Consider the following 20,133-nt stretch of genomic DNA (forward strand, 5'->3'; position numbering starts at 1 on the left):
CCTCCCCCCCGGCCACCTGTATGACCTGGGTTGCTGTGCGTACAAGAAACCTGGTGGACAAGCAGGCACATTAACAGTATCCAGCCTGTTTAACAAATCTTAGGAGCACAAAAACAACACTGAAGTTCACTATCATGTATGTGTTTATTTCTGCATGTAATTTCTATCCTGCTCTTCCTTCAAAAGAGCCCAGGGTGGCAAACACCAAAGTAATAAAATAATATGATTTTAAAAATGCTTAAAAAATATTTAAAGCAATGAAAACATTAACAGCCCTTTAATCTAACAGTTTATAATTTCAAAGATGGCAGGAAGGTACAGTATGTTTCAGACATCAAATGCTTGGCTGAACAGGAACGTTTTAAAATTCCTCCTGAAAATTAATAATGAGAGAGACAGATGTGTTTTACTGTGGGGAGAGCATCCCACAATTTTTAAATTGCTTTTTTTTTTTTTTTTGAAAATTTAACAAAAAGAAGGAACGGGGGGTGGGGAGAGAAAGGGGAAGAATAAAATTAAATGAAAACTAGAAAGAAAAATAGTACACAAATAATGCTAATAATCAGTGCATGGATCCTAAATTAAAGGAAAAACTTAATGTAAGTCATCCAAATATTTAAACAGGGGTCCAGATGAAACTGATGCTGACATGGAATACGTTTGAGTATAGCCAAATGTCATGGACTGGTTGGCCGCAAAGGAATGGTAGAAGGAATCAGCTGGGGAACCCCCAAGGGAAGAAGGCTCAGAGTCCAGGGATTGGTGGTGGGACAACGATGAGCGGTCACAGGGAGAAGAGAAGAAGGAAAAGACTGGGAAGAGTCTGTACAGCCCCAAGGTTACTTCCTCAGGAATCTGGGCAGATTACTGTCTTGAGTCACTGTCAGCACCAAGCTGTTCCTGTCAATGGTTTCCCTCCCCACCCCTTCTGTCAAATTTATATTGTAGGCAGATGTGATGGGTTCATCTACAAAAGCTTTCTGAGCTAGAGCAAGAATCGATGTCTTAAAGACCTGCTGGAATTTCTCCCCAACGAAGATGTAGAGGATGGGTGTGAAACAAAAATTGAAACAGACTCCAGTGATGAAGATTGGCTTCAGTACATTCCCCACCATTCCAGATCCCTCAAGGAGCACTGAAGCCTGGTAGAGGTGATAAGGAAGCCAGGAGATGAAGAATGATGCCACAGAAGCCACAAGGATTCTGAAAGGTTTCTTAGTTCTCCTCACCAACTTTTTCTTCTTCATTTCCAGGCCTATACAATAAGAGCAGCCCATGATGATCATGAAGGGAACCAGGAAGGCCAGGAGAAACCGAGTCACAAAGAAAGCAAAATGAACACGATACCTTAGGGCTTTCGTCTTCTCATCATCCCAGTCATTTGAAAAAGCATAGTTATTTTCACACACAAGCCTGCCATTCTCTACCTCTCGTGTTTCCCGGAAAGCTAAGTAAGGGGCACTCAGGGCTAAGGACACAAGCCAAACTCCTATGACCAGTCTCTGTGCTCGAGAGATTGTGCGGTTATGCTGGGACCAGATGGGGTGGCAGGTGAGGAGGTAGCGGTCCAGATTGACAATGGTGAGAAGAAAGACAGTGTTGAACATCCCCAGAGAACCCAACGAGTTCATGACCTTGCAGGTAACTGTGCCAAAGGCCCAGTGGAAACCAAGAAGAATGTAGGCAACATAGAATGGCATGTTCCAAGAGGAGATTAAGTGGGTGAGAATCAGGTGGAGGAACCAGAGGGTGTTCACTGATCTCTTCATCTTCACACCCAGCACCCAGAGAAAGAGCCCATTCACAGCTGTCCCCACCAGGAAAGACAATGAGATAAAGCAGGCGATGGTTAAGTTCATGGGCCTTATGGATACCAAGGAATGGTTGGCATTTGTTCGTACTGTTGATGCATTCTCCAAGATGAAGGCCACTGTGGTTGTTTCCATGAAGCCCTGGAGGAAGATAGAAAGCAGTAGACTGAGTTAATAGCAGAGGAGGGGAACAAGGCAACAAGAAGAAACATCCTTAATAGTTGTTTGTTGATATGGAAATTGAAAACATTATGCCCTAGGATTACAATGTTGGACATAACATGTAGACAGCTGGAAATTAAATTAACTAGTCAGGTGGGTAATTTTTTGGGGTGGAAACAGGCAGCCCACAAAAAGAGAAATATAAAGACATTAGTCCTCTTGTGTTCCAACTCATTTTCTCCAGCTGTTGCATAGCTTTTAAAAATTGAATCGAGAACCACAAGGTCTCCCAGGAGGAGCTAAAAACAGAAATGTTCATGATGACAAGCAATGTTACATTTGGAGGAATAGGGATAGGAGAAAAATTTGATCGAGACCATCTTGGCTATGAGTTCTAGAAGACCTGCTGCCTGCTTTATCATAGCATCATATAGTTTTAAAGTTGGAATGGACTCCAAGGGTCACGTAGTCCAACCCTCTGAAATGCAAGGATATCAACTAAAGCACCCAAGACAAATCACCATCCAACCTCTGCTTAAAAGCCTCCAGTGAAGAAGAGTTCACAACCTCCCAAGGGAGACCGATCCACAATCAAGCAGCACTTGCTGTCATAAAGTTCTCCTGATGTTTAGTCGGAATCTCCTTTCTTTTCACTTGAAGCCATTGGTTTGGTTCCAACCTCCAGAACAGGAGAAAACAAGCTTGCTCCAGCTTCCATATGGCGGTCCTTTAGATACTTGAAGAGTGGCTATCATCTTTTCTTTCTGTCTCCTCTTTTCCAAGCTAAACATACCCTGCTCTCTAAGTCATTCTCCGTAAGCGTTGGTTTCTAGACCCTTGATCATCTTGGTCACCCTCCTTTGTACACGTTCCAGCTTTTCAATTTCCTTCTTAAATTGTGATGCACAGAGCTGGACACAATACTCCAGATATGGTATGACCAAGGCAGAATAGAGTGATACTATTACTTCCCTTTATCTGGACATTATAGTTCTGATCAAGGGGGGGGGGGGAAATGCTTAAAATGTACATTAGGCAAAACTGTATACAGTACAGAGATGAATTTATCAGGAGAAATCCACACTAAAATAATGATAAATTTTCATGAAGAATGTTTTTAAAAGTATTTGCAATAACAATTGCAAACTGATGCAGAAATGTAAAGCATTAAGACTGGAAAAATAAGAAAATGAGATAAACAGAAACTGAAAGATTCACCCGCCTTGGTTATTGCATGCCTTAAGTTTAAGAATGCATGTTGTTACCCACAAGTGAGGGTGTTAGTATGTCAGTTTCATTTTTTCTCATTTTTGCAATCCTAAATTCAGTTCCCCACATTACCATATTAGTCTGCAACTCAAAAAAGAAAGAAAGCCTTTATGAAAAATCATCTTCATTTTATACAAATTTCACCTAACATACCAATTTTTGCATGCAGTTTCCCCTAATATATGAACTGTTGCAAACCATTGTTCCCTGTTATAATGTTTGTTATTTTCCCGATTCAGGCATTTGCATGCACATATCACACTGGTCTGTGGATTTTTATTCACATTTCTTGGCCCCAGAACGGCATCACAAAATTCAGAGCAGTGGAAATTTCAAAGGATGGCTGAATTTCAGTTCACGTATCTTTTTGGAAAGTGCAAATTACTTTTGTTTGTTTTTTCTTTAAATGGGAAATGAATAAAATTTCTTCTAAATAATCTTTTTATTATTATTATTATTTTATAATAATTTTTTATTAAATTTTTAAACAATAAACAACGTACATGAAAACATATTCTTTTTCAATAACCACATTTCATTCTCATCTTTGGACTTCCTCACAACTCTTGTTCCCGCACTCTAAACACATAAATTTTCTAGCAAATTATTTACTTATTTCGATTTATATTATGTAATTGTCCAATATTAAGTCTCAAATTTTAGAATTTAAATCACTCTTATTCTTTAAATCTTAATTCTAGGATAATATTTATCCAAAATTTGTCTTATCTCTCCTTTGCATTTATACTTATATTCCTTATAACTAATTTATTGGAGCCATATCATTACGAATCTTACATCTTTCTTAACATTCATATAATTTACAGTGTTTTTGTAAATAGTCCTTAAATTTCTTCCAATCCTCCTCCACCAGTTCCTCTCCGAGGTCTCGGATTCTGCCAGTCATCTCTGCCAGTTCCATATAGTCCATCAGTTGCATCTGCCAATCTTCCAGTGTGGGCAAATCTTGAGTTTTCCAGCATTTGGCGATGAGTATCCTTGCTGCTGTTGTAGCATACATAAAAAAAGTTCGATCCTTCTTTTGCACACTCTGGCCGACAAAGCCTAAAAGAAAGGCCTCTGGTTTCTTAGGGAAGGTATACTTAAATACCTTTTTCAACTCATTATATATCATTTCCCAGAAAGCCTTCACTCTAGGGCAAGTCCACCAGAGGTGGAAGAATGTTCCTTCAGCTTCTTTACACATTCTTCTCAATAATCTTTATTGGTTTAGATTAAAAGCATAAATACATAACAACGTTTAGTACAGAAACAGAAAAAAGAAAGAGAAGAAAGAAAAGGGACAAAGAGATATAAGACATTATATATTTCTTCTACATAAATACAGTAACATATTAACACTTAAATTCATATAAATACAAACTCACAAAAAGAACAGAAAAGGTTTCTAGAAATGAACTAAAAAAGACCTCCAAATATTCTCATTTACTGTATCTATTCTTTCCTTTGTACCGCACAGTCTCGTATTACGCTAATTTATCTTCATATGTCCACACAGAATGTCATTTACAATTTTTATTTTACAAGAATCACTCTAATTCTGCCAAGAGATTCTTGTTCATACAATAGTTTTTAAAATATTCTTTAAATATTCTCCATTCCTTATAGACTCTCTGTTTCGGATGACTTCTTACTCTTCCTGTCATCTTTGCCAGCTGGAGGTATTCAATCATTAGGGCTTGCCACTCTGCTATTGTAGGGATTGTTTTGTTCTTCCAGTTTCTTGCCACTTATATTCTGGCTGCTGTTGTGGCATCCATGAACAATGGTCTCATGTTTTTTTTCTTATTTCTATTGCCAATATGCCTAGAAGGAAGGCTTCTGGTCTCTTTTTGAAATTGAATTTAAATATTTTTTTAAGTTCATCATAGATGTTATTCCAGAATTCTCGAATGACTACACAATTCCACCACATGTGCAAGGAAGACCCCATTTCTTTTTTACATCTCCAGTAAATGGGTGATCTATTTTTATACATTTTTGCTGGAGAATAAAATTTATTCTCAATCTGTACCCATAAGCAAGACACAAAGGCTGCAACCCTTCCCTGTGTTTGTCTCCAGTACATGGTAGCCTATTCAAAGATACATTGGGTCCCTGAATGTGGACAGGTGTAGATAGAACAGCGGTAGATGAATTTCCAATTCTCTCCTCTCTATTTTTCCCCATGTGATTTCTCCAATTTTATCTTCAAAGACCTCACTCGATTTTAGCTGGCTCTCAATTTTCCATGCTTCCTCCCCCACCCCACAACACATAATATCCTTGCTCAACAACAAATTACAGCAATGCAGTCTTTTGTCCACCACAACAGGCTGCGGATTCAGTACCCCAGATGTTGTGGAACTCCAACTCCCATCAGCCCCAGCCACCATGGTCAATGATCAGGGTGATGGGAGTTGTGATTCAGCCATACCTGGTGCTTGCATTGCCTGATGTAGCCTCTAAAACCCCAGACTGCTGAATCTCCAGTCATCCAGAGCTCACCCAAGCAGTAGAACTTCCATGGCCCAGAATTTTGGCATTCTGATTCCCATCTTCCCCCACCTCAGGCTGAACTGGGGGCTATTGCTATCCAACTATCCTTTCTCCATTGCACCTAGACTGAGAGCTCCACTCACTTGATACCTTTGAGCTTCTTTTCAATAAGTGGTTATCATCCGAACTGTCAGGACAAATCGGGGGGGGGGTGCTTAGAGAATACGGGGTATTTCAGTGTGGGTGCAAATTAAACCACTTCACGAAATAGATTTTCTGTAAAACCCACTTCCTGATTCTCATTTCCTTTTAGCAAATCATCCAGAATCTGTCATGTCTGCTCCACTTCCCTGAGTGATAGGTAAAGGTAAAGGTAAAGGGACCTCTGACTATTAGGTCCAGTTGTGGCTGACTCTGGGGTTGAGGCGCTCATTTCGCTTTATTGGCCAAGGGAGCCAGCATACAGCTTCCGGGTCATGTGGCCAGCATGACTAAGCCACTTCTGGTGAACCAGAGCAGCGCACAGAAACGCCTTTTACCTTCCTGCCGGAGCGGTACCTATTTATCTACTTGCACTTTGATGTGCTTTTGAACTGCTAGGTTGGCAGGAGTAGGGACTGAGGAATGGGAGCTCACCCCATCACAGGGATTTGAACCACCGACCTTCTGATCAGCAAGTCCTAGGCTCTGTGGTTTAACCCACAGTGCCACCCGCGTCCCTAAGTGATAAGAGATTGCATAAAAACACAACAATTCTTGTGAGGACTGGGGGGGGGGGTTGATGCTGGAAGAACTCTCTTCTGAGAGGTCCAGTCACTTTGTCACCCCTGACATGGATCCTTGCCATCCCCTCTTTTCTCCAGCATGAGACCTTACCTGTCTACAGTGACGAATAGAGCCATAGCCAGTTGGCTTCTGACCAGCTCTTCTCTTCCTCCCACCTCCCCACAGCAAGTCCTTGAGAAACATCCCACTCACTTAGTGCCTTTGATCCTCTTGTCTAGAAAAGACTGTCCTCCAAGCATTCTATGATTTGCTTCTGTTTTCCAGGCTCATGTGGATAACTATAAACAAATGCGAAGAAATAGAGTGTGATGTATTTTTAGTATAGGTTGAGGGTTGGGTGGTGGGAACGCAAGGCCTGAACTTCCCATGAATTCTCCGTGCGAATAGACTCTTTGCAAACTGCACTTCCTTGTTTTCAGTTCCTTATAGCAGACTTCTAAAGATTTGCTACACATGCTTGAGGGCACCAGTCCCAAAATAGATGCTATGGGGCGTAGGCACAAGCACACATAAATATACTGATGCTGTTGCTGTCTAATAACAACAGGGAGCATTCCTCAGTACCAGGAAAAATATACAAGGTGGTCAAAGTGTGTGGTGATGTAGTGGTTAGGAGCGGTGGACTCATAATCTGGTGAACCGGGTTCGATTCCCTCCTCCTCCTTGGGCCAGTCACACTTCTTTGAAGTCTCTCGGCCTCACTCACCTCACAGAGTGTTTGTTGTGAGGGAGGAAGGGAAAGGAGATTGTTAGCCATTTTGAGACTCCTTCGGGTACATAGCTGTCAAGCATCCCTTATTTGAAGGGACAGTCCCTTATCCCAGCGCCATATCCTGCTGCTGTCCCTTATTGATGGATGTCCCTTAAATTTCCCGGGTTTCAAAGGAAGCAGCTCCTCTCCCTCCCTCCCTGCCAGCCAGGGAGGAGGGAGGCTCCAACTGTATTGCTTGGCTGCCCGGCCCGCCCGCCTCCGGCCTCCTCTCACCAGCCTCAGCCCCTGGGAGCCCCTACCCGCCAGGACCTGTTCCAAGGGCTAACCATAGAGGGGGAAGCGGAGGAAGGACCACAAGCACTTCTCCCATAGATTTGTAGTGGTAGACTAGCACAGATGGTCTGATCTGCGGTTTTACTTCGGGTGCTATTCCCCCCCCTCTGCCTCCCGCCCCACCTGATGGAACTGAGAGCTGCAGATGGAGCACGAGAGAAAAATGCAGAACTGCAGCAGCATCTTCGTAGCTTGGACTTCGTTTTGCGCAAAAAGTGGTTGCTGCTTGTAATTATTTAATTGCAGTGTTTCATCGGCTGGTGTCTTGAGCAGCAACCTCTGGAAACGAAGGGCTAAAAACTGGCACCGCTCTCCAAAATTATCTGGTCGCTTTTAACTTCGTATTTCAGCTGGTTGACTAAAATCCCTTATTTTGGCTGCTGGTCCCTTATTTTCAAATCTGTGACAGCTATGTTCGGGTAGTGATAAAGCAGGATATCAAATCTGAACTACTACTACTCCTCTTCTTCTTCTTCTTCCTCTGAACTCACAGAGGTCGCTTAGAAGTTAGCTGCACATTTTGTCTCATAACTTCCCTTCTAGGAAAGCTAAATACTTACATTACAAAAAAGAAAGAAAATGAATGCTCAGAGTGTGGAGCACCAGTGGTCTACACTGACTGCCAGTGTCTTAGACAAGGAGACAGTCCCAATCTTACTAGGAGGTGCTGAGGATAGAACCTTCTACCTGCAAAGCAGATGCTTGAACACTGAGCAACAGTCCTTCAATTTAGTCATGTACCCACAATCATGTCTCCCTCCCCCAAGTTTCCAAATTGAAAAAAAAAAAACAAGAAATGGATAAGCACTGCCTTCACTTCTTTCTTCTTCTTTTTTGTATAAAATAATATTTTATTTAGAGTTCAACAATAACAAAGGGGGGGGGGACCCGCAATAACTATTACATCAGTTCATTACAATTGACCAGCGTTAACAATAAATAAACAATAGTTGAAGAATTACAAAACATCACTTTTAACTTACTCGAGTTTTCATATTTAAGTTTTATCTCTTTATTTCTTTTTAGCAGGTCGAAGAAGAAAAGAGCAAAGAAAGAGGTACAAAAAAGAGGAGAGAGAGAGAGAGAGAGAGAGAGAAGTAAACAAAATATAATAAACACACCTGACTTCCAATTAGACTCATTGTGTTATTATTTCTACTAATTTTTCACACACAGTTCCAAATTATTGTATTGCATTCTTTGTTTTCCTCAGATACCAAAAAACATTATATTTGTTGTTTTACAAGGATCATTCTATTTCTGCCAGGAGATATTTATTATTATAATACTTTTCCAGATACTCTTTAACATTTTTCCATTCTTTCTATACTGCCTTCACTTCTACCATGCTGCCTTGAGCCCAGAAGGGCGCAGAATATGATACATGAACTCCTTTGGGACCTTTCCCCCTTTGCAATCTTACGACTACAGTTCAAAAATAGTCCTACTCAGAATAGACTCATTTAAATTAATGGACATGATCGGAATAGACCTACTGAAATTAATGGGCGTGATTAAGTTCAATGAGTCTACTCTGAGTAAAACTTAGTTGGATGCCACACAATGGATTTATTTTAAAATACGAAACAAACAAAAAATAGTTTTCTTAGCCAAGACAGGTTATAGTCACCAGATGTAATACTTACTCTCCCAGGGAGGTACTGAGTCCTTCTTTCAGGCTGATTCAGAGAAGATGAGCCAGAGGAGCAATTCTCTAAGCCTTTTTTATGATCTCAGACCACAATAACTAATTTCACACCTTTGGACATAAACACATTTTGTACTAAACTAAAACTTGTGTTTCACATCAATCTCTATAAATATCAACATGTCTTGAGCAGGGCATTCAATGTTCCCTGGTGATGGGTTCAAATTCTTCATTCTTCATATTAATGGGGGTTTTAATTGTATTTTGCTTATTTCCTTCCCTTTTTTTTCGGATTTTGAGATCAGTAAATTAAATGTACTGAAGGCTGCGGCTTGCTATGTTGGTTCTGCATTTCCTCCCTCAGCAGCAGCACCTGCGTAAGAAATACCCGTTCATGTCTGTGGTGTGAAAACCACTTGTGATCTCTGCAGAAAAAAATTGTGCAAATTGCTATTCTAACTCCATGAAAACAGCTGCTCCTCTCTACTTGGACTACCTCCTAAATTCCCTTAAAGAATGGTCAGGGTGACTAACTTGTTTTGTGTCCCCACAGCAAAGATGGGGGGGAAACAAGGCCTTCCTCCCTGCTCTCAGGGCCTTGGGTCTGTGAACGAGACATGTCTGTTGTCACCTCACCTGTTCAGCATTTAGCATGACATGCACATTCCACCTATAGGGCACCCCAAACAACACACAAAGCAAATGCGGTGTAGGGTGGCAAACAGTGTTGTTACCCTGTAAAGCCACAAGAATCTCCCCCACAAGATCTAGCTCAGACTAGAAGACAGATTAAACCAAATGAAAATGCCACTCCGAACATAATAATCCCTACAACATGAGGGTGGCCATCTGTCATGGATGCTTTCACTGAGATTCCTGCATTGCAGGGGGTTGGGCTAGATGACCCTTGGGGTCCCTTCCAGCTCTACAATTCTGTGATTCCATGAGGAAGGCAAAAATGAAGAGTTCCAAGCCAAATGGGGGCTATCCAAAATATTCCTACACAACCCCTTTAAAAGGTAAAGGTAAGGTAAAGGACCCCTGACTTGAGTCCATTCGCAAACGACTCTGGGGTTGCGTCGCTCATCTCGCTCTATAGGCTGAGGGAGCCAGCGTTTGTCCACAGACAGCTTCCAGGTCATGTGGCCAGCATGACTAAGCCGCTTCTGGCAAACCAGAGCAGCGCATGGAAACACCATTTACCTTCCCGCTGGAGCTGTACCTATTTATCTACTTGCACTTTGACATGCTTTCGAACTGCTAGGTTGGCAGGAGCTGGGACCGAGCAATGGGAGCTCACCCCGTCATGGGGATTCAAACCGCCAGCCTTCCAATCGGCAAGCCCAAGGCTCAGTGGTTTACACCACAGCACCACCGCATCCTAATAGAGCCCATACTGTTGAAGGATGGAGGGAGGGCACCAAAGGAAAAAGGGAGGAAAGGTTGGGGAGGAGCAGGCTTATAAACCAAGCCATCCCCATTGACAATTGGCCTAGGCTTTACCCATGCCACCCCTAGCTCCTCCCCAAGACAAACCACTTAAGTCATCTTTTGGGGGGATTCCGGATATGGCTAACTCATCCCTACCATAGAGTGGAAGTAGAATTTCCTCATCCCCTCTTGTGTTGTGATTGTTAAGCCTGTCGATTAGGACCACCTTAAAAAATAATAATTGTATAGCACTGAGAAACTATACCTGCTTTATAAACTCTTGTTCTTAGCAATAATGAATGCAGGTGCTACAAAGTTTAACAATGAATGAATGTGCAGAGGAATGCAAAACTCTTTAAGTGCAGAGATTTGATTTACTGAAATTGGGATTGCTTAAATGCATTACTGTGCATTTAATTCTGAAATGTTCCCAGGTAACTCTTGTGTGTTTGGTTAACTTTAGTCACATGGGAGGTACCTTATTACATTCTCCGTTTTGTTTTGTGTGTAAGTGACTTGTAATGGTTGCATCTCCAGGAACACCAAAGAAGAGACAGTATTAGATAACTCTCTTTCTAAACGCAATAGAGCCGAGTGCTAATTTTTCCCTGTGAAGTCCAGGTCAGGAGAAGCCTGCTGGGAGAAAAAAGCGGAAACCTCTCATAAGGAACTACATCGGCTGTGGTGAGGACTGCAGGGCCTGCTCCCTTACAAGGTCTGTCTTGCCAGAGTGGTGCATGCTCTAGTTATCTCCCGCTTGGACTACTGCAATGTGCTCTACATGGGGCTACCTTTGAAGGTGAATCGGAAACTACAACTAATCCAGAATGTGGCAGCTAGACTGGTGACTGGGGGCGCTCGCCGAGACCGCATAACGACGGTCTTGAAAGACCTACATTGGCTCCCAGTACATTTCCGAGCACAATTCAAAGTGTTGGCGCTGACCTTTAAAGCCCTAAACAGCCTTGGCCCAGTATACCTGAAGAAGCGTCTCCACCCCATCATTCTGCCCGGATGCTGAGGTCCAGTGCTGAGGGCCTTCTGGCGGTTCCCTCACTGCAAGAAGCAAAGCTACAGGGAACCAGGCAGAAGGCCTTCTTGGTAGTGGCGCCCGCCCTGTGGAACACCCTCCCATCAGATATCAAAGAGATAAACAGCTACCTGACATTTAGAAGACATCTGAAGGCAGCCCTGTTCTGGGAAGTTTTTAATGTGTGGCATTTTAATGTATTTTTAATCTTTGTTGGAAGCCGCCCAGAGTGGCTGGAGAAACCCAGCCAGATGGGCGGGGTACAAATAATAAGTTGTCGCTGTTGTTGTTGTTACATGGCCGAGCTGGATAACATATCCAGAAGACTGAGTGCAAGTACAGTTGTACCTTTGGTTAAGAACCTAATTCATTCTGGAGGTCTGTTCTTAACCTGAAACTGTTCTTAACCTGAAGCACCACTTTAGCTAATGGGGCCTCCCACTGCTGCCACGCCACCACTGCATGATTTCTGTTCTCATCCTGAAGCAAAGTTCTTAACCCAAGATACTATTTCTAGGTTAGCGGAGCCTGTAACCTGAAGTGCCTGTAACCTGAAGCGCTTGTAAACCGAGATACCACTGTACTGGAAAGGGGGGGCAGGGGCGCTTAGCACCCTGCTCCCCAAGCCTGTGCCGGCACTCTGCTCCAAATATAAGTCACACTTTAACTTTTCACAGTCAGAATTGGGGGGGGGGGGAGTGTGGCTTATATTCGGGCCAATACAGTAAATGTAAATACTTTGCAGATATTCTTATTTAGCTATATGTTCTCCAAGTAAAAGCTTTTGAATATCTTGACGAGTGTTTGGACATTGCTTTAATTTCAAGAAAAGAGTCAGTCCTGCACAGGATTGGGCTTCCTAGCTGCAAATTAGCTACTTTGCCAACAAAATCTACATATGTGTAAAGCAGGAATACCTCAGTGTAACAACTAGAGCTTGTTTACCTTTATTGAATAAATGGGAAAGCAAAGCACAGGCGTTTTCTGAGTTGACACCCACATCTTTAATCTACAGTCAACGTCTGTAACCTCAAGATGTCGCTGCTCTGCAGTGCCCTTCAGCCTTAGCCTGTATGGGCAATAGTGTGTATTGACAACCACATCTTTTATCGGCAGCCAACATGGTGCATCCAAGTTGTTTTTGCTGAGTTCCAGCTCCTTTCAGTCCTTCAGCCCAACAATATCGAGAGGGAGGGCACCTCACTGGTACTCCTAATCTATTTTAATTATTGAGGCGGGGGTATAACTGTTCATAGAAACTGTAGCCTTATTACACTCTACCGACTGGTGGGGTCTGCGTTGCTTCCAGGAGGGAGAAAGGAAGTCAAATGACACCAAGGTTGATTCAGAGAAAGAGTTTATTCTGCTCTCCAGATAGCAGAAGGCACTTGCGTGGTCAGTCCACAGCAAGTCCAAAGAAATGAGAAATTTCATGCAGTATATATATCCTCCAGGCACCCTCTCCCCCCTTTCCCAGGAATCCAACCACGTCAGCTTATACACGTAAGTTGACATGCATGCCCATAAACAGATATTCCTGTTCCAGTACTCTTGACCATAAAAGGTTGTTCCTGTTCCTATACTCTTATCTTGGGGCAGGAGGTCACCAACTTTAAGAGCGCTCCTGGTGCCGTTCCCGGGTCTCTTGTCAGACCTGACAAGGTCTGTGCTTCTTTGTGGTCAGGATGTTAGATAAGACCCAGATGTGCCATCCCTGCTCCACTGGAACTGGCAAGGTCATCCATTGCCATCACGGACTGATAAAGGAGAGGGCTTTGAGCACTTGTTTATACAGCTGGCTTTAATTTTATTCATTGACTCAAGAGCTCAAGTTAATGCATTTTAGAAATGCTCCCTTGGAGGAGGAAAAATGAGGATTTTGGGTCCTGTTTCAGACTGACTGCACAGAAAACCCATTCCTTCCCCCTTCAAAATGGCTGCTTTTCTCTCTATGGCAGCTTCTTCAAGAGATGCTAGATTATTCCATTGAACTGGCGTCATCTGCATGCTGCTGCCATCATTCATGTGGCCGGACTCTTCGCCAGCATTTGTATCCTCTATCGGCATGATGAAACCTTTCTTTAGCAAAACAACAGTGGATGTCCTGAAAACTTGCTTGAATTTCTCCCCAACGAAGAGATAGAGAATTGGGGTGAGGCAGATATTCAAACAGAGGCTAATGCTGAAAATGATCCGCAGGACTTCTACTGTTGTTCTCTGGTCTTTATGAAACAGCGAGAGAGCATAATAGAGGTAGAAGGGAAGCCTGAAGATGAAGAAGCATGCCACAGAAACCACAAGGACTTGGAAAGGCTTCCCAGCCTTCCTCGCCAGTTTTTTCTTCTTTATTTCCTGACACATCCAATGATAGCAGCCCACAATAATGAAGAAGGGGAACAAGAAGGTGAGCAGAAGCCGAACCACAAAGACTGCCAAATCAATTTTGTAGTGCAGAGCCTCTGCTTTGTCCTTATCCTCAGTGATAAAGAAAGCAAAATTTTTCACACAAACCTCTTTTTTGTCACCTTGAATCACATAGGAAACCAGATAGGGAATGGACATGACCACGGAAAGGGTCCATACTCCTGCAAGCACTCTCCTTGCTCGGGGTTTTGTGCGGTTCTGTCGGGACCAGACCGGATGGCAGGTTATCAAGTAGCGGTCCAGGCTGATGATGGTGAGCAAAAAGACTGGGGTGAGCATACCTACAGCGATGCAGAAGTTGACCGCCCTGCACAAGAATGGGCCAAAGACCCAGCGGAAATTGAGGACATCCTGGACAACAAAAAAAGGCAGACAGGAACAAGAAACCAAGTAGGACAGAGTGAGGTGGAGGAACCAGATGGTATTCACTGTCCTCTTCATCTTCACACAAAGTAACCAGAAGATGTGCCCATTCATGGCTGCGCCCACCAGGAAGGATACCAAGATGATGCTAGCAAGGCCCCAACGCAAGGGAGGTTCATCTGTTGGGTCAACTTGGCTGAGGTTCATTTCTGTTGGTCTGGCCATGTTGCCTTTTTCCATGAGATCCTGGAAGAAGATGGGGAAGAGAGGCAGATGAAGGGAAGAAGAAATGCAAGAAAGAAAAGAATATAAGGTGCAAAGAGGCTGAGAACTTCTGGGGTGTCAGCGAAGCTCAGATGCGAAGCTCAGAAGCTCAGGAGAGAACAGTTAGCAGTGGAAAGAGAGGAGGGGGAGAGCAGCTGTAATCTGAGCTCTGAACAAAGGGGAGGGGGGAAACAGGGACAGACAGCTGTGTGAGAGCTCTGATAGTGAGCCAGATGTTGGAATGCAGAAAACATTCTCTCCCAAATCTAGTAGGATCTCAAAAGTGGCTGAGACGCATGAAAGATACTGGAAGAGAAAGTGGGGGCTTCCATGCTGGGGAAGGGGAAGGAGCTCAGTCTAGGCTCTGTCCTAGTTTGTTGTTTTAGCAATAAATCTGAAATAATTAACAGCCAGAGTCGTCTCACATTTGTGGGAGAGACCAAGCCATAACATGGAGATATCTGGAGAAACAATTGGTTCCACTGCACTTCTAAGCTAATGGACTTCACATTCTAAGCTCAAAATATGATAGTAATTTTGATGCTCTTTAGAACCAACCAATAGTCTCAAGACACCTTAAACCAGAGGTGTGGGAATCTTTTCAGCCTCAGGACTGCATTTCCTTCTGGACAACTTTCCAAGACCCATGTGAGTGGTGGCCTGGGCCAAAGGCACAAGTGCATGGAAAGACAGATGCTAATTATACTTTTGTGCAGTAAGCACACACACTCACACACCTTTCACTATGCTCCTTACAGGCAGGCAAGAGGTCTTATATCCTGCCCTTCCATCCAAAGAAGACCAAAGGGTGGCAAAGTTCAAGGACACATTCCAGCCAGGCAAAAATACCTGAGGTGTGAAGTAGGACCAGTGAGGGGTGGCCTGGGGAGAGTTCCAAGGGCCTGATAGAGATGCCTGGAGGTCCACAAGGGGCCTGAAGAGCCCTGCTCCTACATATATAGGGGAGCTTTCCTAACAACTCTCAGCAACCTTAAGCAAACATTTCTCAGGATGCTTTGAGGGGAGCCATGGCTATTTAAAGCAGTATGATATTGCACTGGTCATGCTGGTTGGGCCTGATGGGGGGAGCCAGGATCTCACAACATCCCACAACATCTGGAGGGCCATGGGTTTCCCATCCCTGTAGCAAAGTTTCTCCCCCCCCCCCAGGGATGAAATCCTAGAATGCTAAATCACCTGCAATTCAGATCTCTAGCCAACAGACCCTCATATTACCTGCAACACTGATGTCCTCTCTTCCACTTTTCTGCATCTCAAGTTGGGAACAGAGTCTAGGAGAGCTGCCTGGAAGCAGATTGCACTGCGGAAGCGTGCTGGACAGGCAGAAAAGTTCACACAAACACTCCACAAACTATCTGCTGAGTATGCCTCACTCACCTGATTCATCAATCTGCTGTTCTAAAAAGGCTGGTCCTCAAAGCTTTCTGCTGTCCTGTTCTGCTTTCAAAGATGAAATGATAAAGGCATTGTAGGGTGCAATGTCTTTAAGTTGTGAAATATGAAGCACCGATTTATCTTAAAAATGAATTCTCTGTAACTACTAGCATTGCATCATGCTTAGTTTCCTGAATGAACTCCTTCACTCCTCTGACTTCAAGGAACAGCCATGTGCTTTCTTCTGATAATATTCTTCGAAAACAGAAACATTGTCAGCCCATTTGGATTGTGGGGGAAAACCCACCAACCACTGGGAGGTGAACTGCAAAGAGGGAACATAATGTGATTCTGCATGGATTGCAATATGGGGCAATTCTAGTTACTGGAGGAAACATTATGATTGAGACACAATCCTGCCCACCACTGAAATATGGAAGGCCAGATAGGAGGGGCACTGTGAATGGACAAGCCTGTAAATCGTGAGGAATGCAATTCCTCTCCATCTGGTGTGTTTTTCTGTTAAATTATATGAAAACTCCCTGCAGGCTTGGGCAAAATGGTTGATGAGTAGGGCTTCCTCGGAGTGCGCTGTCAAGTCTGCATCATCTGCAAACATCTCTTGGATAAGAACCCGCCACACTTTTCAGCTTGATATTCAACTACATTATGCTTAATTTCATTCATAATGGGAGCTGTGGTATGACACAACAATGAACATCATCAGACATGTCCCCATTCCCCCCACCCTTTCTAGGCATTTGCACTTCATAAGTAAATTATAAATAAGTAAATTATAAATAAATAAATGATCTAGCTCTGCCTACACTGGCGTTCCAGGTGTTCAGAGAGGGGTCCCTCCCAGCTCTACTTGGAGATGGTGGAAATTGAACTTGGTGCATTCTGCACTCAGAGCCTGTGCTCTTTCACTGGGTTATGGCTTTCACTGTGACTATCTGAATGCCACATGAAAGGAGACGTGTGAGGACTCAGTGAATAGTTTGGTTATGGAACTCACTGTCAGGATCTCCACTTGGCGAAGCTGATAAAGCTCATTTTCTTCCCCCAAGTCCTTCGGAATCGCCTCCTGACATGTTTAACGACCTGAGCCTTTGATGAGGCTCCAAGGCACGTTCCATTCAGCAGAGTTTCCAGCACAGGAAAGAGACGAGAGGTTTGGGCTACATTGCAAAGAGTTTTATTATCCTAACTATGCAGACAAAAAACACATCCTCTCTCTATGAAAGCAGAGAGCAACCGAAACAAAGGAACAAAAGAAACAGGAAACCAGTAACGTCACATCCGTCTCTAGTCTCCCGTGAGACTTCCAATAGCCTGGACTGTCTCTGGAATGTAAACAGTCCTGTGACTCCAAGCAGCTGCTCAGTGGCAAAACAGAAACTAACACTCACCCCCATAGAAGGCAGTACTGGCCGTCATACTTTAGATGACTCTCAAACCAAATTAGAGAAATCCATGGAGGAGAGGGCTACTAGCCATGATGGCTATCCTCTGCCTCCACTGTTGGAGGCAGTAATGCATCTGAATCCCAGTAGCTGGGAACCACAGCAGGATTGGATGTTCTTGTGCTCAAATCCTACCTGCAGATTTCCCACAGGCATCCATTTGCCCACTGTGAGAACAGGATGCGGGGCTAGATGGGCCATCAGCCTGATCCAGCTGGCCCATCTTGTTAAGTTGTGGCTGAACATATCAGACGACACAGCGATTCTTCAAACAGCTCTTGTTTATTCAGAGGCCAGAACAGAACTGAGCTGAAGGGCTCAGTCAGCCTGCTTATATAGAGCTCCAGTACAACATTATTGTAGCAACTTTCTAAAACTATCCAATCACTGAATGTCACTTTCGACCCTTCATTTGCATAACTATCTACAGTATCCCCCTGCTGGCCCAGGGTGAGAACTTCAGTACATAACACATCTTATGTTCTTGTGACTCTCTGGTGGGCCCCGGAAGTATGTGTCAGCTGGAAACTGGGACTGAACGAGTCAAGAACCACCAACGGGCTTTACAAAGCTCTTTGCAGTTTTTGCTGCAAGCCTGCCACAGGCTAACATGGTGGCCTCTGCACAAGTTCTGTGGAATAAGATTGGGAAATACCTAGGGGCTGTAAACATGCAGGATGGCCACCGCCCAAAGGCAAGTGCTTTGTTGATGGAGATTAGAAAACAGGGAAGGAAGGTGGGAGAAGTAAGTACTGATAGTGAAGAATCAGAGGTCCATCTGAAAAGATATATAAACAACAACTATAGACAGCACTAATAATGGTTTTCTTCTAATATAAACCTAGATTGAATAAAAATACCTTAATATGGGCAGAGCGTACAGTGAAATGCTGATCATAACAAGTATACTTAATTGCTGGAAACTGAACTTCTATATTGTGATATTTTTTATTGTGCCTGCTTGTTTTTAGCTCTGATTCCCCCTCCCTGTGGTATTTTCATATTAATGTTATAAGGAAACTGCTTTTTGATTTAAACACTATACATTTTTTGCTCAATAAATAAATAAATCATCCAACAATATGGCCCAGTAGGAGATCATAAGGAAAAAAGTTTGCATAAACTGTAGGAAACATATTGTGCGCACTCTCTCTCTCTCTCTCTCTCTCTCTCTCTCTGTGTGTGTGTGTGTTATTTATTTGGTTTTTCAGATTAATTTTTTACAATCACATATCCAACATACAACATAAAAACAAGATTCCAAAGAATCTCCTGGACTTCCCTCCTCCCCTTTGTGGGTCCTATTGTTCATAATTTCCTCCTGCATCTTATATGATAATCCAAATCTTTTACATCTCCAGTGTGTCCAAAATTCACCATTAAGCTACACGTGTTATTCCAATTTTACTAATGATTTTACCTGTTTACAATGGTTTTTAAGATAAATTATAATTTTTCCCCATTCCTCATTAAAATTTTGGTCTTCCTTATTTCTGATTCTTCCAGTCTTTTTACATATTGCTGTATATATATAGCCCAGGATAGATTCTACATCCAGGATAGAGAACCTGTGGAACTCCAGATGTTGTTGGATTACAACCCCCATAATCCATGACAACTGGCCATGATGGCTGGAGCTGATGGGAGTTGGAATCAAACAACACTTGGAAGGCCACAGATTCCCCCTTTGCTGTTCTACAGGGAGATAGCAGATCACCTTCAATTGAATCTGCTCTTGCTGTTGGTCTCTTGCTGTTGCTCTTCTCACCAGTGCTGTTGTTATCTCCATGTATCTTGGGATCTTCCACAAAATCTTCCCTCAGCAGATCAATAATAGATGAGATGAAGACCCACTGGAATATTCTCCCCAGCAAAGAGATAGAGAATGGGGGCAAAACGGATGTTGCAACAAACTCCAAGGGCAGTAATTAGTAAAAAAAAAACACTTTCACAACTTCAGGCATCCCCTTGAGCAACTTGGAAACTTCATAGCGATGGCAAGGGAGATAACAGATGAAGAATGACACCACAGCAACTACCAGGACTCTGTAAGGTTTTCCATTCCTCACTAACTTTTTCTTTTTCATGTCCCAACCCATCCAGAAATAGAAGCCCATTATGATGAAGAAGGGAAGTGGAAAAGCCAACAGGAACCAAAGCAGAAAGAAACTCATGGAGATCCACCAGAGGAAATACAAATGATCCAATGTCCTTCTCCGCCTTTTGAGTTTCCCAGAAATCCTATGCTCAGGTTGTATATATGTGAATATAGAAACTGTATATCCTAAAGCAGGCATAGGCAAACTCGGCCCTCCAGATGTTTTGGGACTACAACTCCCATCATCCCTAGCTAACAGGACCAGTGGTCAGGGATGATGGGAGTTGTAGTCCCAAAACATCTGGAGGGCCGAGTTTGCCTATGCCTGTCTTAATGGCACCACAATCTCTGCTGACCTTCATTCCAAGGAAACCATACCCTGGAGAAGCACTTAGAACCCCAAGAATCTCTCACTGCTTGGAGATTGGAATGGCATGTAACA

At 43.2% G+C, this 20,133-nt stretch overlaps 2 protein-coding genes across 7 annotated transcripts; both read right to left on the minus strand.

Moving 5' to 3' along the window:
- Positions 1-230: 230 nt before the first annotated feature.
- Positions 231-6,789, minus strand: LOC309346642 (putative G-protein coupled receptor 33). The gene is made up of 2 exons (XM_081870527.1): positions 6,720-6,789; positions 231-1,952 (listed from the first exon to the last, which is right to left on the minus strand). Exon 2 carries the CDS (start codon positions 1,944-1,946, stop codon positions 840-842), a length of 1,107 nt encoding a protein of 368 aa, XP_081726653.1. The 5' UTR covers positions 1,947-1,952; positions 6,720-6,789; the 3' UTR covers positions 231-839.
- A 5,818-nt stretch (positions 6,790-12,607) lies between these two features.
- On the minus strand, positions 12,608-19,910 carry LOC309347743 (putative G-protein coupled receptor 33). 6 transcript variants are annotated; one of them, XM_081872514.1, is made up of 4 exons: positions 19,311-19,910; positions 16,311-16,382; positions 16,131-16,190; positions 12,608-14,714 (listed from the first exon to the last, which is right to left on the minus strand). In XM_081872514.1, the coding sequence occupies exons 3-4, from the start codon at positions 16,137-16,139 to the stop codon at positions 13,524-13,526; spliced, it is 1,200 nt and encodes a 399-aa protein (XP_081728640.1). In that variant the 5' UTR covers positions 16,140-16,190; positions 16,311-16,382; positions 19,311-19,910; the 3' UTR covers positions 12,608-13,523. The 6 variants fall into 6 exon arrangements, with proteins under 6 accessions (XP_081728640.1, XP_081728639.1, XP_081728636.1 ...); XM_081872513.1 differs by having other exon boundaries at positions 16,311-17,807; positions 18,060-19,910; XM_081872510.1 differs by adding an exon at positions 17,146-17,807 and having other exon boundaries at positions 16,131-16,382; positions 18,060-19,909.
- Between the last annotated feature and the right edge of the window lie 223 nt (positions 19,911-20,133).

The sequence above is a fragment of the Podarcis erhardii genome, assembly GCF_964252035.2.
Source record: "Podarcis erhardii genome assembly, chromosome: 7".
Lineage (NCBI taxonomy): Eukaryota > Metazoa > Chordata > Lepidosauria > Squamata > Lacertidae > Podarcis > Podarcis erhardii.